This window comes from Procambarus clarkii, chromosome 6 (assembly GCF_040958095.1).
Source record: "Procambarus clarkii isolate CNS0578487 chromosome 6, FALCON_Pclarkii_2.0, whole genome shotgun sequence".
In the NCBI taxonomy this organism is placed as follows: domain Eukaryota; kingdom Metazoa; phylum Arthropoda; class Malacostraca; order Decapoda; family Cambaridae; genus Procambarus; species Procambarus clarkii.
In genome coordinates this window covers 17780000-17805244 of record NC_091155.1, presented here as the reverse complement: position 1 = coordinate 17805244, position 25245 = coordinate 17780000, and the positions used below count along the sequence as shown (strand labels likewise).

Sequence of the window (25245 nt, the reverse complement as noted above, 5' to 3'; positions counted from 1 at the left end):
TAATCAACGCGGAAAATATGAGAGGTGTGTCACACAACAGTCACTTGCACTCACTGTTCGGACAATATGACAGGTGCTTTATATGTGTGTCACCTGCGCTCTCCGAACGGACAATATGACAGGTGCTTCAAATGTGTGCATGTCACTTGCACTCTCCAGAACGGACAATATGACAAGTGCTTCACACGAGCGTCACTTGCACTCTCTGTTTAGACAATATGACAAGTGTTTCACATGTGTCACTTGCACTCTTCATACTAACAATGTGACGAGTGCTTGCCACATGAGAGAGTTACATCAGCCTATCCTTCATTATTTGTATTTATGCACACTTAACATTTTCCAATTATTAAGCATTCGCTGTGAGTTTACATTGTACAAAACAACACTGACGACTAAGATACTGCTGCTAGTTGGTCAGTAAACAATTGAAGCCTTATTGACCTTGTAGAGGTTAAAAGACCTTCACCACTTCACAAAACCAAAGCTTCCAGTTATATATTCAGAAAAATTAAAAATCTTGGCTTAATCCTCTGAAGCATAAATGATTGACTATTTCGAGGTTGTTTTAATCAGTATTTCTCAGAGTTCTGCAGCTATGGTGTCTCATCATCCTAATTTTACCAAATTATTATTCAGATAGTATTGAAAAAATACTGATAAAAGGAATAACATGATATTTATTTATTTACAATATTCTATAACACGATTGACATGATATAACGTGATTGACATTGCTGGACCAGTAACATGATATACTCAACAAATGTTTGATATCATTATACATGACTTAATAAACATATCTGCTTACATAAACTTGGTTTATTTCCCATAGCCTCCTCCTCCATAGCCGCTACCACCACCACCACCAAAGCCGCCACCTCCATGGCCTCCGAGGCTGAAACTGCCTGATGAAGAACCACCTCCATAGCCTCCACTACCACCACCAAAGCCGCCCCCGCCACCTCCATGGCCGCCGCCTCCACCACCTCCATGTCCTCCGAGGCTAAAACTACTGGACGATGAACCAGCTCCATAACCTCCACCACCACCCCCACTGTGTCCGCCTCCGCCACCACCACCACCTCCACCTCCATGCCCTCCAAAGCTGAAGCCGCTGGAAGACGAGCCGCCACTATAACCGCCTCCACCACCACCACTATAGCCACCACCACCACCTCCATGGCCGCCGCCTCCACCGCCACCTCCATGGCCTCCAAAGCTGAAGCCGCTGGTAGAAGAACCACCAGCATAACCGCCGCCGCCTCCACCTCCATGGCCGCTACCGCCACCACCTCCATGGCCGCCTCCGCCTCCTCCATAGCCGCCACCACCACCTCCATGGCCGCCGCCTCCACCGCCACCTCCATGGCCGCCGCCTCCACCACCACCTCCATGGCCTCCAAAGCTGAAGCCGCTGGTAGAAGAACCACCAGCATAACCGCCGCCGCCTCCACCTCCATGGCCGCCACCGCCACCACCTCCATGGCCGCCGCCGCCTCCTCCATAGCCGCCACCGCCGCCTCCATGTCCACCTGGCCTGGCCAAGCTAGATACGGCCAGCATGGCCAAGGCCAAGGACAATAACACGAACTTCTGAAATTGTATCACATTCATTAATATACTGGTGTTACTTCAGTACCAACTGAATGTTTAATTGGAAGTTAAATTGAGAGGGAAAATTAACCATTTCTGCTACTGTAGAATTTTCCAGCAGACACTAGGATAAAGTTACTGTGATAGTACTGAGCTTCCTGTCAAATCTATAAGCTTAATTTAGTATACATATAAATATTGGTTCATTGACGTCAGAATTTACATTGCTTCTTCACTATACATAATACATATGAAGACGTAATACATAAATCCTTTAAATAATATATACCTTAAGCTAATATACTCAAAAGTATTAAGCCTATTAAAAAAATATAATGCTTTATTATAATAAATAATAAACATTTGCAATAATATATAAGGAAACTAATTATAATGTATTCAGTAAGATGATTAAAGCTGTTCACATGGTATTAATACCGAGATAACGATTCTCCACATGAAAACAAATATATTTGTGTTGTGCCACAAATCTTTCTGGGTCTTTATTGTATCTTACTTTGAAAATATTGGTGCATTTCCATGGTATATATATCTGGCCTTGCATAGTAGGCCGAGAAGTTCGTTCTGGCTACTAGGTACAACATATATATATATATATATATATAGATATACGACATATATATATATATATGTCGTACCTAGTAGCCAGAACGCACTTCTTGGCCTACTATGCAAGGCCCGATTTGCCTAATAAGCCAAGTTTTCCTGAATTAATATATATCTCAACTTTTTTTCTTATGAAATGATAACGCTATCCATTTCATTATGTATGAGGTCAATTTTTTTTATTGGAGTTAAAATTAACGTAGATATATGACCGAACCTAACCAACCCTACCTAACCTAACCTAACCTATCTTTACAGGTTAGGTTAGGTTAGGAAGCCGAAAAAGTTAGGTTAGGTTAGGTAGTCGAAAAACAATTAATTCGTGAAAACCTGGCTTATTAGGCAAATCGGGCCTTGCATAGTAGGCCGAGAAGTGCGTTCTGGCTACTTTGTACGACATATATATATATATATATATATATATATATATATATATATATATATATATATATATATATATATATATATATATATATATATATATATATATATATATATGTCGTACCTAATAGCCAGAACGCACTTCTCAGCCTACTATGCAAGGCCCGATTTGCCTAATAAGCCAAGTTTTCATGAATTAATATATTTTCTCTAATTTTTTGCTTAAGTAATGATAAAGCTACCCATTTCATTATGTATGAGGTCAATTTTTTTTATTGGAGTTAAAATTGACGTAGATATATGACCGAACCCAACCAACCCTACCTAACCTAACCTAACCTATCTTTATAGGTTAGGTTAGGTTAGGTAGCCGAAAAAGTTAGGTTAGGTTAGGTTAGGTAGGTTAGGTAGTCGAAAAACAATTAATTCGTGAAAACTTGGCTTATTAGGCAAATTGGGCCTTGCATAGTAGGCTGAGAAGTGCGTTCTGGCTACTAGGTACGACATATATATATGCAAAAAGATCAATGTTCGCTGATCTTATAATTGAAAGTCTGCCACGTTTGTAAGGTGAAATATAATGCTTTAGCGCCTTAAATCTTCTTGGAATCTTTATAAAAAACGGAATGACTGAAATAATGGGAAACAGGGAAAGTGATATACGACTGCTCATGGGAAGGGGAAGAGAGGTGAATAAAGATACACATTTCAAGGCTAAACAAACATAAGGGTGCATGACCTGGCAGAAAGAGGAAGAAGAATCAAGATTCCGGCTCGACTCTTCTCAATATATCATAAGTTCTTTTTTGTTGCTTGCATATGAGCCACTCAGGAGCGAGGATAACGAGCCTATCAAAGAAAGTCAAGAACTGCAGACATGATTAACCTCGCGACACAATATTGTAAACACAAGACCGCTGTGCGGGTTGACGTAGAGCAGCACCCTACGTAGTTGTTGTTTATGGTGGTGAAAATTTATGGAAGCCTAAAGAGAAATTATGTTTAAGCCTTATTAATCTTACCATATTAGTGTTGACTGGATCAAGTTCCGTCACGAACTGGATGATGAGATGTGTTCCCGAGACGTTATATACCAGCGCCAGCGTCCCGTCGCCAAGGCCTTGACAACCCAAGCAACTGGCAAACTTTGTGAAAACTGTTGTCATTTATTGGCTCAAAATATTTTTATGATTGAAATGTGAGATGGATCGTTAAAAACAATTTGACTGCAGAGTTGTCTTCCATCCGTACTCGAAAGATTCTTTACAGTAACACCATTTTGCTATTATCAAATAACATTATTTAAATCCCTTATGGAATTCTGGAGAACTTTGCATTGCAAAGGAGGCTTTTAATAAGAACTAAGAACGGACTACCACGACGCCTTCAAGAGTTCGCGACTAGGGAGGTCTGTACTCACCGAGTTGTGCTTGCGGGGGTTGAGTTTCGGTTTTTTTCCCGCCCCTCATTGTCAATCAAGCTGTCAATGTGGTTGTTCCCAACTGTTCACTCTGTCATTGATATGGTATTAGCAATAACAGTTTGTTAGCATACACGTAGTTAGGTGTATGGTTCCAATATGATAAGAGATGAATGAAATTACTGTACTCATCTAGTTCTTGTATGTTGTATGGTATAGCATTCTGTATGCGAGTGAAGGTTGGTTAATGGGTTCAAATGGGTCTTATAGCACTTCTTATGCATCATCATCAGTAACTGAATGTACACTCTAATGGACTGACAATTCAGTTGTCAGGTTCGAGGCCCCACCTGGTATTCTCTTCGACAGGGTATTTTTTTTAACCACCCACATGACAGGAAAGAATCCCGAAAGTCACTGAGGACAGAAAAGTGTGACCCTTCCTCCACCATAGAGAGAGAGAGACGAATGTTATTGTCCGAGCCTTGAACCACAGACCACGCAAGCACCAGCCTGCAGCTTTACCTACTGAGCCACCACCACTCACTACAATGACTCCATAGACATCTATCTGGTGCCCAGCTGGAGATTTAGGGTGCCACTTTGGCATCATTAGTGTGTTAGATAATCATACTAATCATATCAATTACTTCCCACAATATTGTGGAAACTAGCATTTCATTTACTTGAGTCATCGGAGCATCGAGCCAAGAACACCAAAGCAGCTCCAAGTACCTCAAACAGCAGAACACAAGATTAGTACCCTCGTATCTTTAACCATAGAGCTACTGAACACCCACAATAAGAGAGGATCAGAACGATACAACAACTGGTGTCCAACAGAGACATTAGACCTACCCTGGGGGTGCCACTGGAGCATGGAGCTACTAGGTGATCCATGCCCCAGCCAAGTAAATTGATAACCACAACACTACACTACACACAGAAATCACAATAGCGTGATGCATCCAATGAACAAATCCACAAGTACCATGTCGTAGCTCAGTCGATCAAGGCAGCGGCTGGAATGCTCTCGGACGTAGGTTCCAATCCTCGTCACGGCCCTTGTGGATTTGTTCTTTGCTAACCACAATATTGTGAATATCGTTCACTTGGGCCATCGGAGCCCCGAACCACAGACCACCAGTGAGGTAGCCTATAGCTCTCCCTATTGAGCTACATATTGTGGGTATTCAGCAGTTCACATGTATTGGTCATTAGACCTGCACTTTCATCTTGTTCTTATATAATGACCATTTTTCCTTCTGCAGTTTCCTCTTGTTATGTTCAACAACTAGTATTAGAGAGACATTGTTTTACACATACCTCGTCACCTTCTTTTGTATTTTTAAATGCTGTACTTCGTTGATTATAGATTTTAGGTTGTGTTGATTAATACGAAAGCGCTCGACATTTCTTGTTGAATTTTTCTTTCGTGTTTAAAATTATTCTGCATATTATGCACCACGTGTTAATTTCTTTGTGATTATATAAATACGTGTCTGAATGTGTCCTAACTCTTCTATGGCTTAGTACCTAATTGTTCTGGTGTCAAGTGACCTACATCCTCTGGAATCTCTTGAGCACAGACTCTGACACTTATAAATGTTTTATATTATTTAACAAATACCTAGCCGAAGATCATATTAATAATTTTCTTGGCGATATCTATGTTAGAATTTCCTAACAATTGTCATTCTCAATGAACAATTGGTCCTCATCACCGTCTCAAAGATGCAAGTTGTGATATTCATCTGATGATAAACTTAACCAAGATGACCTGCATGATTCAAGACATTGTTGCGCTCAGATGTCTGTCATGCACACAAAGAGTTTGTGAGCAATGTTGGCACACGTATCATCTATTTATGTTTGCAGAGCTGTAGACTCTGATTGATTCCGACGGTCTCAGATTGTACTGGCTTCTTTTGAAACTATGCATGAAGACATCCTTAATTGCTTTCCATTTTAGCCCCATTCGACTTTCTCTCAGTTTTTACACTAAAAAAAGGAAGCTATTATGTATCCCTTTTATTCAGCTGAGTTTCTAGTTTCACCTATGTTTTTCAAGTATGGCTCTGTTCATGCTAAGTATTTGGTTTTGTGAACTTGTTAATGCCTCTTCAAATCTAAATGTTTTAATCATTTTCTACATTTTCTCCTGGATGGTGGGCTCTAATTCACACAGTTCCTCCTGGTTGCTTATGTCTTTAGTTCAAATCCCAGTAAAGTAGAAAACTTTGAACTTTTGAAAATAATAATTTTTGTCTTTCACACGTGTGGATTTCATACCTGAGCTGTATGTATTCGCTAAGTACTACTAGTCTAACCCTTGAGGTTCGAAATGTACTGAACTTGCATGGGTAACGAGCTAGCGTAAGCCTCTGATGTTTCCTTCTTAACTAGTGCCACTGCTGATAGACTCGGAACAACATCTTCTGGCAGATATTTTACATTTTGAGACTCATAATTTGCTTTATCATAATCGTATACACTCCTGCTGGCCTCTTTCACTCCTTCACTGTTTAGTTAGTACTTACAGTAATGATGAGGACCCCGCTACATATATGATGTAATGGAAGTTAGAAAGTAGAAATCATTACTGTTGAACTTAACAACAAACCGGAAAGGATTTTGTATATACGTTGCAAAGTGAACCTAAACTAACCTAACCTAACCTTCCTAGGCCTGATACATGCTATCTGAGGCCTAATATAGTAAATTTATCTTCTATATTAGGCCTAGAAATAATAACGTTTGGTTTTAGCTATATTTTTTAGAACTCTGTAAAGAGAATGGATCCAAATTCTACTATTTAATTGCCTTTTAAGTCAATGTTTGTACTTTGGTGCACATTGTTATAAAAAGTACTAGCTATACCTCCAGCATGGGTTTAATAAAAATTAACATAGATCGTGGAAAAACAAAACATCGTTCATTTACAGACATTTGGAGTTGGTATATACGAAAGCTTTACAACAGTGTTGGCAGACGACGTTGCAGCCTCCATTGTAAGCGATTCATCTCGCATTGTTGTATATAATATATAGAGCGAATAAATGACGAAACAGTTATCACCAAAAAGATTATTTCCAGTTGCTTGGGTTGTCAAGGCCTTGGCGACGGGACGCTGGTGCTGGTATATAACACCTCGGGAACACATCTCATCATCCAGTTCGTGACAGAACTTGATCCAGTCAACACCAATATGGTAAGATCATTATGGATTAAGCTACTCGTCTCTTTTGACTTCCATAAATTATCACCCACGTAAACAACAACTATGTAGAGTGCTGCTCTTCGTAAACCAGAACAGTGCTCTTGTGTCTGGTACATGTGTTTACATGTTGTGTAGCGAGGTTAATCATGTCTGCAGTTCTTGACTTTCCCTAATGGGCTCTTACACCCTCAGCGAATTTTCAGTGTGGATAAAACATATCAGTGTAAACCGCATTGCTCTAGTCATTTTCGCAAACTTTAGTCTAGTTCAAGTTTAGTTTAGTTTAGTTCAAGTTAAGATATGTCATATTTCTACATCTTCGAAATACAGCAATACGTTCACTGTTCAAGAGTAGTCTCAGAGTATAATACAGTTAATATAATGTAACATAATAGAAATTCCCAGTGATTTTTGGCTCAACATTTATTTGGAAAGATATATATTTATAAGGATAGTAGAAATTTAACTACTAAAGATTTTAACTAGCCTACCGTGCACATTATATATTAGTTTTGTTTGTAAATTGTATTGCAAATATATCCCATATCATGGTCACACAGTTGACATAAAGAATATGGGTATATTAATCTCGTGACATTAACTTAATTATCTTCAAAATGCTGGAAAACTTCACTTAAACATGAACTAATAATTTTCTGCGATCCATTTTATCACAAATTAAAAACTACATTATGTTTGCTTCCAATTATATATTCAGTTGCTCCTGAAGTAACATCACAATATTAATGAATGTTGATACAATTTCAGAAGTTGGTGTTAGTGTCTTTGGCCTTGGCTATGCTGGCCGTATCTGGCTTGGCCCGGCCAGGTGGACATGGAGGCGGTGGCGGCGGCTATGGAGGAGGCGGTGGCGGCCATGGAGGTGGTGGTGGCCATGGAGGTGGTGGCGGCCATGGAGGTGGTGGTGGCGGCGGCGGCGGTTATTCTGGTGGTTCTTCTACCAGCGGCTTCAGTTTTGGTGGTCATGGAGGCGGTGGTGGTGGCGGTGGCGGCCATGGTGGTGGTGGAGGCGGCGGCCATGGAGGTGGCGGTGGCGGGTATGGAGGCGGTGGCAGCGGAGGTTATGGAGCTGGTTCATCATCCAGTAGTTTCAGCCTCGGAGGCGGTGGAGGAGGCCATGGAGGTGGCGGTGGAGGAGGCCATGGAGGTGGCGGTGGAGGAGGCCATGGTGGTGGTGGTCATGGAGGTGGCGGCTATGGAGGTGCTGGTGGTGGTGGCCATGGTTTCTTTGGAGGTCGTGGAGGTGGTTATAGTGGAGGATCTTCTACCAGCGGTTTCAGTTTTAGAGGCCATGGAGGTGGCGGCGGCGGTGGCGGTGATGGTGGAGGCGGCGGCCATGGAGGTGGCGGTGGCGGGTATGGAGGCGGTGGCAGCGGAGGTTATGGAGCTGGGTCATCATCCAGTAGTTTCAGCCTCGGAGGCCATGGAGGTGGCGGTGGAGGAGGCCATGGAGGTGGTGGTGGAGGAGGCCATGGAGGTGGTGGCGGTGGCGGCTATGGAGGTGGAGGGTATGGTAAATAAGTGCTATATTGATCATCTAGTTATCATGTGGGTCATGTTATAGAACATTGTAAATAAATAAATAAAAACTGAATCTCTTGTAAATCCCTCTTTTATATATATTAGGGAAATATTCTATGAAAAATAACGACCGCAAAGAAAAAGTTTATCTCCAATTCCAATTGAACAAAGTAGACGTTTTGAGCAACGGTTTTGGATCATAATGTTTTTCCCAGTTCTCGGGTGTTGTCCATGACTAGGTCAACCGTTCCCTCATATTCAACTCTAGTTGGAAGTAGGTTGGTGATGATTTCGGTAGAGTAAAAAAGGTTCTGATCAATAATGAATAATCGGATGAATATGTCGAGGAAACCATCTTAAGGAAGATGAGCCACCAGGCAACTTCAGATATAACAGACAACAGTAAATTATTGGTCCGTATTATTAAAATATTTTATTTGAACGTCTTCTCCATGACCCACCGAACGGAAGAGTCCTGTAAAATATTATTAATATCAATGTGACCCCTATTGGCACCAATGAGATGATTGCACTAACAATATACTTTAGTAGCAAGAAAACTGCCATCTTGATCATGAAGAACTCCCCAGACACCACACAAAATCCTTTGAAAGAGACGAATGTCGTGTATGACTTGATCTGTCCACTTGGGGACTGTCAGCTCTAAAGAATTCAATATATAGGCAAACAACGACATCCCTTTCAAGGCATCTAACAATGCACATGCTGCAATTACTTATTAAAAAAAACATATAATCTCTATCTAACCAGACCATCACCAGAGATATACTCACAAACAAACCCAAAGTAATTGGCAGATACAGCGATAACAGAAGACTGGACATCGGCGAGGCATTATCAATCAAGCAAACCAAGCCACACATCAATAGCCAACTAGCACCAAATTACACTGCCAACTTCTAGAACACAACGAAACACAACATATTGCACCAACCATCATGTAAACAGTAGAGTGAGAAGATACAGTGGAGCTATAAGTGAGTTGCTTCACCTACTCATCCTCGCGGAATATATAATGCAGCAAAAAACTATGTAATATATATCTAGCGGCAAAAAACTATGTAATCGTACGGGCTATTCATGCCCGTGCCACCTCTTGGGTGGTTTAATCTTCATCAATGAATCACTATGTAATCCATCCAGACCCAGAGACTCATCAAGACATTATTCAGTCAGTCACAGTGAGAGGTTGTGTTAGCTGGAGCTCCGATTGTCGTATTATTACCATAGCAATATGGAAGGTGTAGTGAGGGAACTGATGAGTCTAGTTGGAGCTCTGAGGACAGAGTTGGATTCCCTACGGGATGAGGTACGAGAGCCGAAACAACATCAGGAAGAAACAAAGGAGGCGACCGGTATTAAAAAGACCTCGTTTTGGAAAGTTGTAAAGGACAGGGGCCTTAAGAAGACTTTGGCAAAGCCGCCTGCTGATGTCCTAAGAACTTCTAACGCATTTGCCGTGTTGGAGGACGAGTGCTGTGGTGAGCCTGCAGTTCGTTCGAAAGGCAAAGTAACGAAGCGCAGGTCGCTCAAAAGTGCTCAAAAGGTAAAGGAAGGAACTAAGCGAATTATGGTTGTGGGAGATTCCCAGGTGAGGTATTTAGCCAGAACGTTTTGTGCCAGAGATAGGGGGAACAGGTTATGGGTTTGCTATCCAGGAGCTGGAATTGGCGATATTGTTGGCCACATTAATGATATTATGGCTGGAAATCATAACAAACCCATTATTTGTATCAGTGCTGGTGGAAGTGATGTTGGACGAGTTAGGAGTGAGGAGCTGATACAGAGGTTTAAATCAGCCATAGAATTAGTTAGGAGCAAGGGAGGAATCCCGATCATAGGTGGCATTCTTCCAAGAAAGGGAGTTGGAAATGAATGGTGGTCGAGGGCACTTGGTGTAAATTGCCGGCTGGAAAAATATTGCAAATCAAATGCAATATCTTTCATAGATAACTGGAAACACTTCTATGGAAGAAATTAAATGTCTGCTCGGGATGGGGTGCCTCTGTCGAGGGCTGGGGTTGTTGCTATTGCGAACTCGTTGGAACCAGTGGTTGGAGGCGTTTGTTTGGGTTTGGATTAGACTGTTAGAAGATAGTGGTATGGTAATTAAAAAGGAGAAAGGAGGTAATAAAAGTATGTGTTCGTGGGAGAAGGAAATTGGCAAATTGATCAGGGAAAGAGAAGAACCTCAAAAAAACAATACACTTAGGGTATATTACACTAACTGTAGAAGTCTAAAAAACAAAATAAACGATTTAAATGCTCTTGTCTGCACATAATTTTTTTATATTATTGCACTTACCAAAACGTGGATGAATGTAGAAAATAGAGAACTATTAACTGAATATCATATAAATGGATTTAAACTATTTCGCACAGATTGATATATTAGACGAGGTGGGGGAGTAGCCATATATGTTAGGGAAAATTTGAAATGTAGTCTCAAAGAGGGGAATCAAATCTGAACCACACTCAGAAACTATTTGGATAGAATTAAACGAAAAAGCAAATAATCTTAAAATAAGAGTTATATATAGACCACCAAACTTAAACAGGATGGCAGCAAAGCACCTATGGGACAAAATTTCTAGAGCAGCTAGGTCAAGCAGTATTTGTGTCAAGGGTGATTTTAATTTTAGTGGAATAAATTGGTTTAACAGAACAGGGAATAATGAAGCAGAATATTTTCTAGAATTAATTGACGATTGCTTTCTTGCACAACACATTAAAAAACCAACGCAGGAAAATAATATTTTAGATTTAGTGTTAACTAACAGGGAAACACAAATTATTGACATCGAAATACGGAGTGAGCTAGGAAACAGTGATCACAAAGAAATCAGATTTAGCATAGAATGGAATAGATCTGCAGGAGAAAATTCTGTTAAAGTGCCAGATTTTAGAAAAGTTTATTTCAAAAGGCTAAGAATTTTTGGGGGGTCAAATAGAATGGAAAGTCTTGGGCTTCGGGGGTAGGCTGGTCTTGGAGCGAGACGTGAACCCAGCGAGAGATGACGTAAAAAGGGATTTCGATGTGGATTCAAAATATAACTTATTTAAAAATATTCTAAGCAAAGCACAGTATATAGTATACCATACAAATTGAATAGATCGAATACTATTGACCCAAAGTGGATAACAAAGGGTCTGAAGAACTTTATATGTAAAAAGAGAGTGTGATGCAGAGGGATTAAGAATGGGGAAATCGGTTTAGAACAGAAATTCGTACAACTGGTTAGAAATGTTAAAAAAGAGATAAGGAAAGCAAAAAAAAAAAAAATTATGAAGTTCGTATAGCTGGTCAAGCAAAGACAAATCCTAAAGGGTGTTTTTACTTATAATGAACAAAGATTAGGGAAAGGATAGGCTCATTAAAAACTGAGACTGGTCAAATAACGGATTTACTTGTATAAAGGAGGAAATGTATATGTTTATCTCTCAGAATGTTTGGTAATAAGTTTATTGTTTGTGATGTGTGTATATGTATGTATTAACACGATGTACTGAATGGGGTGAGAATAGCTTGAGCTACCTTATCCCATTGTGTGTATTTTACCTCAATAAACTTATTTCAATTTCAATTTCAATTTCAATAACGGATAATGATGAAGATATTTTTTTTTTGTAGGGATATTCCAGCGCGGGCCCTAAGCCTCTGACTGGCCCACTAAGTGTTGCTTGTTTCTGTTTTACTTTGGCGGAGTATGAGTATTTATGACTCGTATGGTCTCTTCAGTAAGATTTTGCCATATGTGTTTAACATCTTCTTCTGCTCTGTTGAATCTAAATTGAAATCTTAAGGGGTTGTAACTGTGCACTGTGTTAGATAATGTTCCAGTGGTCTGTCGGGCATTTCTCCAGTGTTGACATTTCCTCTCATCTTCCGGAACCTGTAAGCCTATTTCCCATGCATATGGGTATCCAAACCTGATGCGATGTAAGTGTACTTCTGTTGCTTTACTACTCCCTTTCATCAAACTAAGTGGTTCGTAGTTGGTTGAATTCTTGTACCAACCTGCAGATCCTGATGTTGCAACTGCTGTGTTGTGGTCACCGTACATCTTTTGCATTGTTCTGTTTCTATTTGCTTTCGTAATCTGTGATAGACTCTGTGGTATGTAAATGTCTACATTTCTTCTCCTAGTTGCAAGTTTTGCAGCTTCGTCTGCAATGTCATTTCCTATTATTCCCACATGACTTGGCACACAGTTGATAAGTACCCGTCGGCCTTGTCGTTTGAGTGTTTGCATTAATAATATGACATTTGTGATCAGATGGATGTTATCACATATGTGTTCTTGTTGCAAGGTCTCACTGGCGGTTCTCGAATCTGTATGTATGATAACATGTTGTCGGTGTTCAGGAAGAGCATGTTCCAAAGCCTTTTGAATGGCTAGCATCTCTGTGTGTAAAGTCGAACACCCATTGGAGAGTCTCCAACTATTTACAGAGTTTCCTGCTTTAACTGCAGCTCCGGTTTCTTGTCGCTACTGATCCACCTGTGAAGTAAGTGAAGCTGTCGGATACCAAGTTTGATTCTATATGAATCTGTGCAATATTACGTAGCAGATGAGGATTTGTCTAGTTCTTTTTTTCCTTCAAGAACCATAATCTTAAAGTCTGCTGGCGGAGATTCCCAAGGGGATTGCATAACAAAGTCTGCATGTATTTCGTCGACACAACAAAGAGATGAGTAGTATTTTTAATAAATTTTTTATATTTATTTATAAATTATTTAGATTCAGGTTTGAGTAGCAACATTTGCAAATTTGCCGATGATACAAAAATCGGTAGGGAAATAAACACGGAAGAAGACTCTATCATTTCAAGTCGATCTAAATAGGGTTTTGAAATGGTCAAAAGATTGGCAGATGCAGTTTAATGCTGATAAATGTAAAGTTTTGAGGCTAGATAATGATAATAGAGTTACAATATACGAGCTAGATGGTGTTGAGTTTGCGAAGTCGGATTGCGAAATGGATCTGGGAGTTATGATTAGTAAGAATTTTAAACCAAAAGATCAATGAATGAATGTTCGTAATAAGGCAAATAGGACACTGGGATTTATTAATTGAAGCGTTAGTAACAAGACACCTGGTGTTATTCTTCAGTTATATCTTGCTCTGGTTAGGCCCCATTTAGATTATGCAGTTCAGTTTTGGTCGCCGTACTGTAGAATGGATATAAATTCACTTGAACGTGTCCAGCATAGGACTCACATGAAGAGAGATGTTGTTGTTATAGATTCAGCTACTCGGAACAAGTTCCAAGTAGCACGGGCTATGGTGAGCCCGTAACTTACCTGGCACAGGAGCAGGGCAAGTAACACGGGCTATGGTGAGCCCGTAGCAGACTTACCTGGCACTGGAGCGGTGCCCTGCTCTGATATGAAGAGAGAGATTAACAAAGCCTAAACTGCATTCACTGGAAAGGTGAAGAGTTAGGGGTGACATGATAGAGGTTTTCAAGTGGATGAATGGGCATAACAAAGAGAATATTAATAGGGTATTAAAAGTATCAACACAAGGCAGAACACGAAACAATGGGTATAAATTGGATAAGTTTAGATTTAGGACAAAATTTGGTAAATACTGGTTCGGTAACAGGTTTGTTGATTTATGGAACCAATTACCGCATAACGTGGTGGAGGTGGAGTCCCTCGATCGCTTCAAGCATGGGTTGGACATGTATATGAGTTTGATTGGGTGGTTATAAATAGGAACCGCCTCGTATGGGCAAATAGGCCTTCTGCAGTTACCTTTGTTCTTATGTTCTTATTCGACCAAACTCCACATTCACCCCAAGTATCTTCCACCCTATGGGCTACTCATGCCTGTGCCACCTCTTGTAGTGGTTTGATCTTCATCAATCAATCAATCACTATGTAATAATTCGAACTCTGCATTTGACAGTGTTAACAAGAGTTAACGAAACGCATCTGTTATCGTCAAGCTAAACAAAACAGCAAAAATGAGCTTTGGAAAGTTTAATTTTTCAACTTCCTTCCAAAGTGAAGAAAAAATGTGAAGTAAATAATGAAGAGTCGTTACTAGATTCAGTGATCTCACTCACCCTTTCCATCACATTCAGTAATATATTATGGAATAGGGGCACTGGGTGAGAAAAGATGTCGGCACTATAAATGAGGAAAGCGGCATGGAAACAATGAATTGAATCTCAGGTTGTATTGCTTTTGAATATGTCGTGGTGTAATGGTCTAAGGCGTCTCCTTGGGAGCAGCCAGATCATAGGTTCGAATCCTCTTCATGGATCTTACTGACTTTCTCAATGATACATCACGTTAATGTAATTTCATTGTGTATGAGACAAAAGTGTCAGAAAATGTGGAAATGCATGTGAAGTCCCACACGAGGTGTATACAATTCTTCTAAGGACAAAATGTAATCCTATGTGGACGAGTTCAAGCCTTTCAGAAAATTAGGCATGATGAAATCGAGGTTCTCTCTCTGCTTGCCACTGGGCTGTGGCAAACCCTCCACCTCTTAACGATACCACTATCGTCATTTTGTCATGTATATCAACCTTGGAGCTTCCAAATTTGACACTATTCAAGCCATATTGGTCACCTTCTCCCTATACACTTGTAGCCAATACACATGTACTTGGTGTGAACTAAGGTTATGAAAGTGGATGATCATTGCAACGTGAAAGGCAACTGGGTGTAGATGGGTATCTGCTGCAGACGTAGGTTCTGGTAAATGCAATGTCCATACATATTAGTTATTTCGGCTGTGAGGGGAGAGACAGATCCAACTTCTGTTGTAATTTTTCAGCACGGAGCAAGCTTTCAGCTATTCTCTCCACCACTGAGTTATCCAACCTGAATATTATACATTATAAAACTTCCCGCATTTTCTCAGGAAAAAATATAATAACAATTTTACTCATTATAATTTCGCTTTGTCAGGTAAAATACATTTTAACGACGTCATCGCATTGCTGTTTACCTGTCGGCACAACCCACCCCACCTAACAGATGCCTCCCCCCCCCCCCGCCTAACAAACCCGCACTAACCCCCACTGTCTTACAAGTCCAGATAAAAACTGTACAGAGATGTGACGTCTTCTCACATATGTTATACATGATGAACACTGACATGTGATGGCTATTGACAGATGATACATACTGACCTGATATATTATTACAGGTTATACACTTTGACAGATGATTCATTTTGACACGTGATACATACTGGAAGGTGATACATGATTCATACTTATAGGCTAAACAAAATAGTATGTGATACATGATTGGAGGATTATACATGTTAGCATGTCATACTGAGGTGATAAAAATTGACACATAATACATAATAACTTGAAATTCATAATGAAGCAGTTACTTGAGTCGACGTAAGTACTGGGTTCCCAGCACTAAAATTGCACAACTTTATGAGGTAGACCCGGGCACCACCTGGTACCTCATCTCATAAGACATAGGGGAAAGATTCGCGCCAGAATCATTGCTATCTATTTCGGTCAAATTAAATAACACATATTTATGAAAAGTTTAATTCTTTGATATTTTTTATTTGGATGATTAATAAATATGTTTAATATTTTTTTTCATTTTATTTTATCTGAAGCTTACATAGTAATCAAACCTTGCCTATATATGCAATTATTCCTCAATATTACTCAACCAAATAAAACAAGCTTTAAGTAAACTTTTCATAATATCAAGAATACTTGAAAAATTAACATTATAAAATTAACATCTATTGCAGCTGGAGGGAATACTATATATACATTTTTTCAAGACAATTATTGCATAAGACCTTTCGCGCAAACTTTGTACCGTACTATCTACATTGCTATTAGATATTTTATTGAGGGAATAAATGACGAATCAAGAATGATAATATAACATTGAAATCAGTTGCTTGGGTTGTCAAGGCCCTGGCGACGGGATGCTGGTGCTGGTATATAACGCCTCGGGAACATATCTCATCATCCAGTTCGTGACGGAACTTGGTCCAGTCAACACCAATATGGTAAGATCATAAAAGATTAAACTACTCTTCTCTTGAGTCTTCCATAAATTCTCGACCCCGTAAATAACAACTACCTAGAGTGCTGCTCTACGTCTCCTGAGGAGCGCTCCTGTGTCTGGTTCATGTGTTTACAATGTTGTGTGTCGAGGTTAATCATTGCTGGAATTCCTTACATTCGCTGATGGTCTCTTACATCTTCAGCGAATTCTCAGCGCGAATAAAAGCATATCAGAGTAAACTATATTGTTCCAGTCATTTTAACAATCTTTAAGTTGTTTGTTCATGTCAAGATGAGTCTTACATGTAACGACCTTTTACATCTTCGAAATACAATAACATGTTCACTGTACAAAAGCAGCCTCAGAGTATTCATTATATAATATAATTATTATGATGTAACACAAAAGAAATCCCCTGTGATCTGAGGCTCAACATACATCTGGAGAGTTATATATTTATAAAAAGAGTAATAATTTAATTACTAAGTGTTTGAAGAACAATTTTAACCAGTTAAGGTGCACATTATTTGAAAATTTATTTGTAAATTGTGTTGTAAATATATCCCATATAATTGCATTGCTCACACAGTTGACATAAAGAATATGTAGTATAATAATCTCGTCACATTGACTTAATTACATTCAAAATCCTGGAAAACTTCCCTTAAACATGAACAATTAATTTTCTGCAATACATTTTATCACAAATTAAAAACTACACTATGTTCGCTTCCAATTTTATATTCAGTTGCTCCTGAAGTAACATTACAATATTAATGAATGTTGATACAATTTCAGAAGTTGGTGTTAGTGTCCTTGGCCTTAGCTATGCTGGCCGTATCTGGCTTGGCCCGGCCAGGTGGACATGGAGGAGGTGGTGGCGACTATGGAGGAGGCGGTGGTGGCCACGGAGGTGATGGCGGCCTTGGTGGGGGTGAGGGTGGCGGCGGTTATTCTGGTGGTTCTTCTACCAGCGGTTTCAGTTTTGGAGGTCATGGAGACGGTGGTGGTGGTGGTGGCGGAGGCGGCAATAGTGGTGGTGGAGGTGGCGGCCATGGAGGTGGTGAAGGCGGGTATGGAGGCGGTGGCAGCGGAGGTTATAGAGCTGGTTCATCATCCAGTAGTTTGAACCTCGAAGGCCATGGAGGAGGCGGTGGAGGAGGCCATTTAGGTGGAGGTGGTGGTGGCGGTGGCCACGGAGGTGTTGGAGGCGGCGGCTATGGAGGTGCTGGTGGTGGCGGCCATGGTTTCTTTGGAGGTCGTGGAGGTGGTTATAATGGTGGATCTTCTACCAGCGGTTTCAGTTTTAGAAGCCATGGAGGTGGCGGCGGTGGTGGTGGTGGTACCGGTGGTGGTGGAGGCCATAGAGGTGACGGCGGTGGTGATGGTGGTACCGGTGGTGGTGGAGGCCATGGAGGTGGCGGTGGCAGCTTTGGAGGTGGTGTTGGCGGAGGTTATGGAGCTGGGTCATCATCCAGTAGTTTCAGCCTTGGAGACCATGGAGTTGGCGTTGGAGGAGGCCATGGAGGTGGCGGTGGTGGCGGCCACGGAGGTGGTGGCGGTGGCGGCGGTGGAGGCGGCCATGGAGGTGGTGTCGGTGGCGGCTATGGAGGTGGAGGGTATGGACAATAGGTGCTATATTAATCAACTAAAGTGTGCTAAGTAATAATGTCATAATGTTTGATTTGGTCACATTTTTGTTGTATATTGTATGTTACTGGTTTAGTAACTACTTATCATGTGGGTCATGTTATAGAATATTGTAAATAAATAAATACAAATTCAATCTCTTGTAAATCCCTCTTTTATATATTTTAGTGTAATATTCTATGAATAATAACGACAGCAAAGAAAATGTTTATTTACAGTTTCAATTGAACATAATAGCAGTAGACGCTTTGAGCAACGGTTATGGATCATAATGTTTTTCCAAGTTCTCGCGTGTTGTAAATGAATAGGTGAACCGTTCCCTCACATGCAGCTCCAGATGGAAGTAGGTTGACGAGGAACTCAGTAGATTAAAGCAAGTATTGATCAATAATGCATAATCTTATGGATATGTCGAGGAAATCATCTTAAGCCACCAGGCGACTTGCGATATAACAGACAACAGTAAATTATTGGTCCATACTATTAAAATACTCTATTTAAACGTCTTCTCCATGACCCACAGAACGAAAGAGAGAGACAGAGAGAGTCATGTAAAATATCATTAATACCAATGTGACCCCCTATTCGCACCAACGACATGATTGCACTAATAATATACTTTGGTAGCAAGAAAACTGTCTTCTTGATCACGAAGAACTCCCCAGACTCCAAACAAAACCCCATGAAATAGACAAATATCGTGTATGACGTCTCCTGTCCTCTCCGGAACTATCAGCACCAACGAATTCAATATATAGACAAGACAACAACATCCCTTTCAAGGCGTCTAACAATGCACAAGCAGCAATAATTTAAAAAGAAAAACATATAATCTCTATACTTAACCAGACCATCACCAGAGATATACTCACAAACAATACCAAAATTATCGGCAGATACAGCGATAACAGAAGACTGGACATCAGCGAGGCATTATCCATCAAGCAAACCAAGCCACATGTCAATAGCCAACTAGCACCAAATTACACTGCCAACTTCCAGAGCACAACGAAACACAACATATTGCACCAACCATCATGTAAACAGGAGAGTGACAAGATACAGTGGAGTTATAAGTGAGTTGCTTCACCTTCCCCTCATCCTCGGGGAATATATAATGCAACAAAAAACTATGTATTATATATCTAGCAGCAAAAAACTATGTAATCTTACGGGCTATTCATGCCCGTGCAGTCTCTTGGGTGGCTTAATCTTCATCAATATGTAATCCGTTGAGACCCAAAGACACATCAAGACATTATTCGACCAAATTCCAAATTCACTCTAAATATCTGCCCCATATGACCACTCTTGCCTGTGCCACTTCATGTGGTGGTTTAATCTTCATCAATCAATCAATCACTATGTAATAATTCGAACTCTGCATTTGACAGTGTTCACAAGAGTTAACGAAACGCATCTCTTAGCGTCAGGTCAAATAAAATTGCAAAAATGGGCTTTGGAAAGTTAATTTTTCAATTGAACAACTCAACAAGGGCCGTGACGAGGATTCGAACCTGCTTAATTTTTTTATTTTCCTTCCCAAGTGAAGATTCTACATGTAAGGTGAGGTAAGTGAGGGAAATAGTTAAGATTCGTTACTAGAATCTTTGTTATCACCCTTTCGATCACATTCAGTTATATATTATGGAATAGGGGCAGTGGGTGAGAAAAAATGTTGGCATTATAAATGTGGAAAGCGGCATGGAAACAACGAGTTGAATCTTCGGTTGCATTGCTTTTGAATATGTCGTGGTGAAATGGTCTAAGTCGTCTCCTTGAGAGCAGCTAGATCATAGGTTCTAATAATCTACGTGGCTCTTACTTATTGTCTCACTGATATATCACGTTAATGCGTTGTCATTGTATATGAGATAAAAGTGTCAGAAAAGATGGAAATGCATGTGAAATCCCACACGAGTTGCGTACAATTTTCCTAATTACAAAATGTGATCCTATCTGGGCAAGTTCAAGCCTTTCAAGAATTTAGGCATGATGAAATCGAGGTTCTCTCTCTGCTGGCCACTAGGCTGTGGCAAAAGCTCAACCTCTTAACGATACCACTAACGTTATTTTGTCATGTATATCAACCTCTGAGCTTCCAAATTTGACACTAAGCAAGCCATATTGTTCACCTTCAACCTATACACTTGTGACCAATACACTTGCACTTGGTGTGAACTAAGGTTATGAAAGTGGATGATCATTGCAACGTGAAAGGCAACTGGGTGTAGATGGGTATCTGCTGCAGACGTAGGTTCTGGTAAATGCAATGTCCATACATATTAGTTATTTCAGCTGTGAGGGGAGAGAGAGATCCAACTTCTGTTGTAATTTTTCAGCACGGAGCAACCTTTCACCTATTCTCTCCACCACTGAGTTTTCCAACCTGAATATTATACATTATAAAACTTCACGCATTTTCTCAGGAAAAAATAAAATAAAAATTTTACTCATTATAATTTCGCTTTGTCAGGGAACATACATTTTAACGACGTCATCGCATTGCTGTTTACCTGTCGGCACAACCCACCCCACCTAACAGATGCCTCCCCCCCCTCCTCACAAACCCGCACTAACCCCCACTGTCTTAGAAGTCCAGATAAAAACTGTACAAAGATGTGACGTCTTCTCACATATGTTATACATGATGAACACTACATGTGATGGATATTGACAGATGATACATACTGACCTGATATATTATTACAGGTTATACACTTTGACAGATGATTCATTTTGACACGTGATACATACTGGAAGGTGATACATGATTCATACATTCAGGTTAAACAAAATTGAATGTGATACATGATTGGAGGATTATACATGTTAGCATGTCATACTGAGGTGATAAAAATTGACAAATAATACATAATAACTTGAAATACATAATAAAGCAGTTGCTTGAGTCGACGTAAAAACTGGGTTCCCAGCACTAAAATTGCGCAACATTATGAGGTAGACCCGGGCACCACCTGGTACCTTATCTCATAAGACATAGTCAAAAGATTCGAGCCAGAATCATTGCTATCTATTTCGGTCATATTAAATAACACATATTCATGAAAAGTTTAATTCATTGATGCTTTATGTTTTGAAGATTAATAAATATGTTTAATATATTCATTTTTTTAATTTTAACTGAAGCTTATATAGTATTCAGAACTTGCCTATATATGCAATTATTCCTCAATATTACTTAACCAAATAAAACAAGCTTTAAGTAAACTTTTCATAATATCAAGAATACGTGAAAAATTAACAATGTAAAACTAAACATCTATTGCAGCAGCCGGGAATATTATATATACATTTTTTCAAGACAATTATAGCAGAAGACCTTTCGCGCAACGTTTGTAGCGTACCATCTCGCATTGCTATTAAATATTTTATTGAGCGAATAATGACGAAACAGGAACGATAATATAACAGTGAACTCAGTTGCTTGAGTGGTAAAGGCCCTGGCGACGGGATGCTGGCGCTGGTATATAACACCTCGGGAACATATCTCATCATCCAGTTCGTGACGGAACTTGGTCCAGTCAACACCAATATGGTAAGATCATAAAAGATTAAACTACTCTTCTCTTGAGTCTTCCATAAATTCTCGACCCCGTAAATAACAACTACCTAGAGCGCTCTACGTCTCCTGAGGAGCGCTCCTGTGTCTGGTTCATGTGTTTACAATGTTGTGTGTCGAGGTTAATCATTGCTGGAGTTCCTTACATTCGCTGATGGGCTCTTACATCTTCAGCGAATTCTCAGCGCGAATAAAAGCATATCAGAGTAAACTACATTGTTCCAGTAATTTTAACAATCTTAGTTGTTTGTTCATGTCAAGATGAGTCTTACATGTAACGACCTTCTACATCTTCGAAATACAACAATATGTTCACTGTTCAAAAGCAGCCTCAGAGTATTCATTATATAATATAATTGATATGATGTAACACAATAGAAATCCCCTGTGATCTGAGGCTCAACATATATCTGGAGAGTTATATATTTATAAGGAGAGTAATAATTTAAGTACTAAGTGTTTGAAGAACAATTTTTACCAGCTAAGGTGAACATTATTTGAAAATTTATTTGTAAATTGAATTGTAAATATATCCCATATATTTACATTGCTCACAAAGATGACATACAGAATATGTAGTATAATAATCTCGTCACATTGACTTAATTACATTCAAAATCCTGGAAAACTTCCCTTAAACATGAACAATTAATTTTCTGCGATCCATTTTATCACAAATTAAAAACTACATTATGTTTGCTTCCAATTTTATATTCAGTTGCTCCTGAAGTAACATCACAATATTAATGAATGTTGATACAATTACAGAAATTGGTGTTAGTGTCCTTGGCCTTAGCTATGCTGGCCGTATCTGGCTTGGCCCGGCCAGGTGGACATGGAGGCGGTGGTGGCGGCTATGGAGGAAGCGGTGGCGGCCATGGAGGTGGTGGCGGCCATGGAGGAGATGGGGGTGGTGGCGGCGGCGGTATGGGTGGTGGTGGCGGCGGCGGCGGTTATTCTGGTGGTTCTTCTACCAGCGGTTTCAGTTTTGGAGGTCATGGAGGCGGTGGTGGTGGCGGAGGCGGTCATGGTGGTGGTGGAGGTGGCGGCCATGGAGGTGGTGTTGGCGGTGGCCACGGAGGTGGTGGAGGTGGCAGCTATGGAGGTGCTGGTGGTGGCGGCCATGGTTTCTTTGGAGGTCGTGGAGGTGGTTATAATGGTGGATCTTCAACCAGCGGTTTCAGTTTTAGAGGTCATGGAGGTGGCGGCATTGGTGGTGGTGGCGGTGGTGGTGGAGGTCATGGAGGTGGCGGTGGCAGCTTTGGAGGTGGTGTTGGCGGAGGTTATGGAGCTGGGTCATCATCCAGTAGTTTCAGCCTTGGAGACCAAGGAGCTGGCGGTGGAGGAGGCCATGGAGGTAGCGGTGGCGGTGGTGGTGGCCACGGAGGTGGTGGCGGTGGCGGCTATGGAGGTGGAGGATATGGAAAATAAGTGCTATATTGATCAACTAAAGTGTGCTAAGTAATAATGTCATAATGTGTGATTTGGTCTCTTTTTTGTTGTGTATTTTATGTTGCTAATCCAGTAACTAGTTATCATGTGGGTCATGTTATAGAATAAGGTAAATAAATAAATAAAAAATTAATCTCTTGTAAATCTCTCCTTTATATATTTTATGGTAATATTCTATGAATAATAATGGTAGCAAAGAAATTTTTTATCTCCAATTTCAATTGAACATAATAGCAGTAGACGCTTTGAGCATCGGTTATGGATCATAATGTTTTTCCTAGTTCTCGCGCGTTGTCAATGAATAGGTGAATCTTACATGCAGCTCCAGATGGAAGTAGGTTGTCGAGGAACTCTGTAGATTAAAGCAGGTATTGATCAATAATACATAATCTGATGGATATGTCGAGGAAATCCTCTAAAGGAAGGTGAGCCACCAGGCGACTTCTGATATAACAGACAACAGAAAATTATTGGTCCATACTATCAAAATATTCTATATGAACGTTTTCTCCATGACCCACAGAACGGAAGAGTCAGAGATATACAAAATATTAATAATACCAAAGTTACCCTTACTTTAACCAACAAGATGATTGCACTAATAATATACTTTGGAAGGAAGAAAACTGCCATCTTGATCATGAAGAACTCCCCAGACTCCAAACAAAACCCCATGAAATAGACAAATATCGTGAATGACGTCACCTGTCCTCTCTGAGACTATCAGCACCAAAGAATTCAATACATAGACAAGACAACAACATCCCATTCAAGGCGTCTAACAATGCACAAGCAGCAATTACTTATAAAAAAACATATAATCTCCATACATAACCAGACCATCACCAGAGATATACTCACAAACAATACCAAAATTATCGGCAGATACAGCGATAACAGAAGACTGGACATCGGCGAGGCATTATCCATCAAGCAAACCAAGCCACATGTCAATAGCCAACTAGCACCAAATTACACTGCCAACTTCCAGAGCACAACGAAACACAACATATTGCACCAACCATCATGTAAACAGGAGAGTGACAAGATACAGTGGAGTTATAAGTGAGATGCTTCACCTTCCCCTCATCCTCGGGAAATATATAATGCAACAAAAAACTATGTATTATATATCTAGCAGCAAAAAACTATGTAATCTTACGGGCTATTCATGCCCATGCAACCTCTTGGGTGGCTTAATCTTCATCAATATGTAATCTATTCAGACGAAGAGTTATATCATGACATTATTCGACCGAATTCCACATTCATTCCAGATATCTGCCCCCTATGGCTACTCTTGCCTGTGCCACCTCATGTGATGGTTTAATCTTCATCAATCAATTAATCACGATGTAATCATTTGAACTCTGCTTTTGACAATGTTAACAAAAGTTAACGAAACGCATCTCTTAGCGTCAGGCTAAATAAAACTGCAATAATGAGCTTTGGAACGTTAATTTTTCAATTTCCTTCCCAAGTGAAGACAAATATAAGATAAATTGTGAAGATTCGTTACTAGAATCATTGATCTCACCCTTTCGATCACATTCAGTAATATATTATTGAATCGGATCAGTGGGTGAGAAAGCATGTCGGCACTATAAATGTGGAAAGCGGATTGGAAACAATGAGTTGAATCTTCGGTTGCATTGTTTTTGAATATTTCGTGGTGTAATGGTCTAAGGCGTCTCCTTGGGAGCAGCCAGATCATAGGTTCTAATCCTCTTCGTGGC

General features: G+C 40.1%; 3 protein-coding genes across 3 annotated transcripts; 2 read left to right on the top strand and 1 right to left on the bottom strand.

Moving 5' to 3' along the window:
- Positions 1-779: 779 nt before the first annotated feature.
- Positions 780-1529, bottom strand: LOC123754159 (uncharacterized protein CG45076-like). Its single transcript, XM_045736364.2, has one exon. The coding sequence runs from the start codon at positions 1527-1529 to the stop codon at positions 780-782; it is 750 nt and encodes a 249-aa protein (XP_045592320.2).
- Positions 1530-6911: 5382 nt separating this feature from the next.
- On the top strand, positions 6912-8786 carry LOC123754158 (uncharacterized). The gene is made up of 5 exons (XM_069310542.1): positions 6912-6982; positions 7121-7235; positions 8013-8193; positions 8368-8637; positions 8719-8786. Exons 1-5 carry the CDS (start codon positions 6912-6914, stop codon positions 8784-8786), a joined length of 705 nt encoding a protein of 234 aa, XP_069166643.1.
- A 13163-nt stretch (positions 8787-21949) lies between these two features.
- Positions 21950-23488, top strand: LOC123754156 (uncharacterized). The gene is made up of 4 exons (XM_045736361.2): positions 21950-22033; positions 22826-23021; positions 23079-23309; positions 23388-23488. The coding sequence occupies exons 1-4, from the start codon at positions 21950-21952 to the stop codon at positions 23486-23488; spliced, it is 612 nt and encodes a 203-aa protein (XP_045592317.2).
- Positions 23489-25245: the final 1757 nt, after the last annotated feature.

Bases quoted from the DNA above. Each gene is read 5' to 3' on its own strand.
- LOC123754159 (XM_045736364.2), bottom strand. From the start codon at position 1,529: ATGGAGGCGGCGGTGGCGGCTATGGAGGAGGCGGCGGCGGCCATGGAG.
- LOC123754158 (XM_069310542.1), top strand. From the start codon at position 6,912: ATGGGTTTAATAAAAATTAACATAGATCGTGGAAAAACAAAACATCGT. The intron at 6,983-7,120 runs GTATATACGAAA...GATTATTTCCAG, and splicing joins TTTACAGACATTTGGAGTTG to TTGCTTGGGTTGTCAAGGCC. The intron at 8,194-8,367 runs GTGGTTCTTCTA...TCAGCCTCGGAG, and splicing joins CGGCGGCGGCGGTTATTCTG to GCGGTGGAGGAGGCCATGGA.
- LOC123754156 (XM_045736361.2), top strand. From the start codon at position 21,950: ATGCTGGCGCTGGTATATAACACCTCGGGAACATATCTCATCATCCAG. The intron at 22,034-22,825 runs GTAAGATCATAA...ATACAATTACAG, and splicing joins GTCCAGTCAACACCAATATG to AAATTGGTGTTAGTGTCCTT. The intron at 23,310-23,387 runs GTGGCAGCTTTG...TTGGAGACCAAG, and splicing joins TGGAGGTCATGGAGGTGGCG to GAGCTGGCGGTGGAGGAGGC.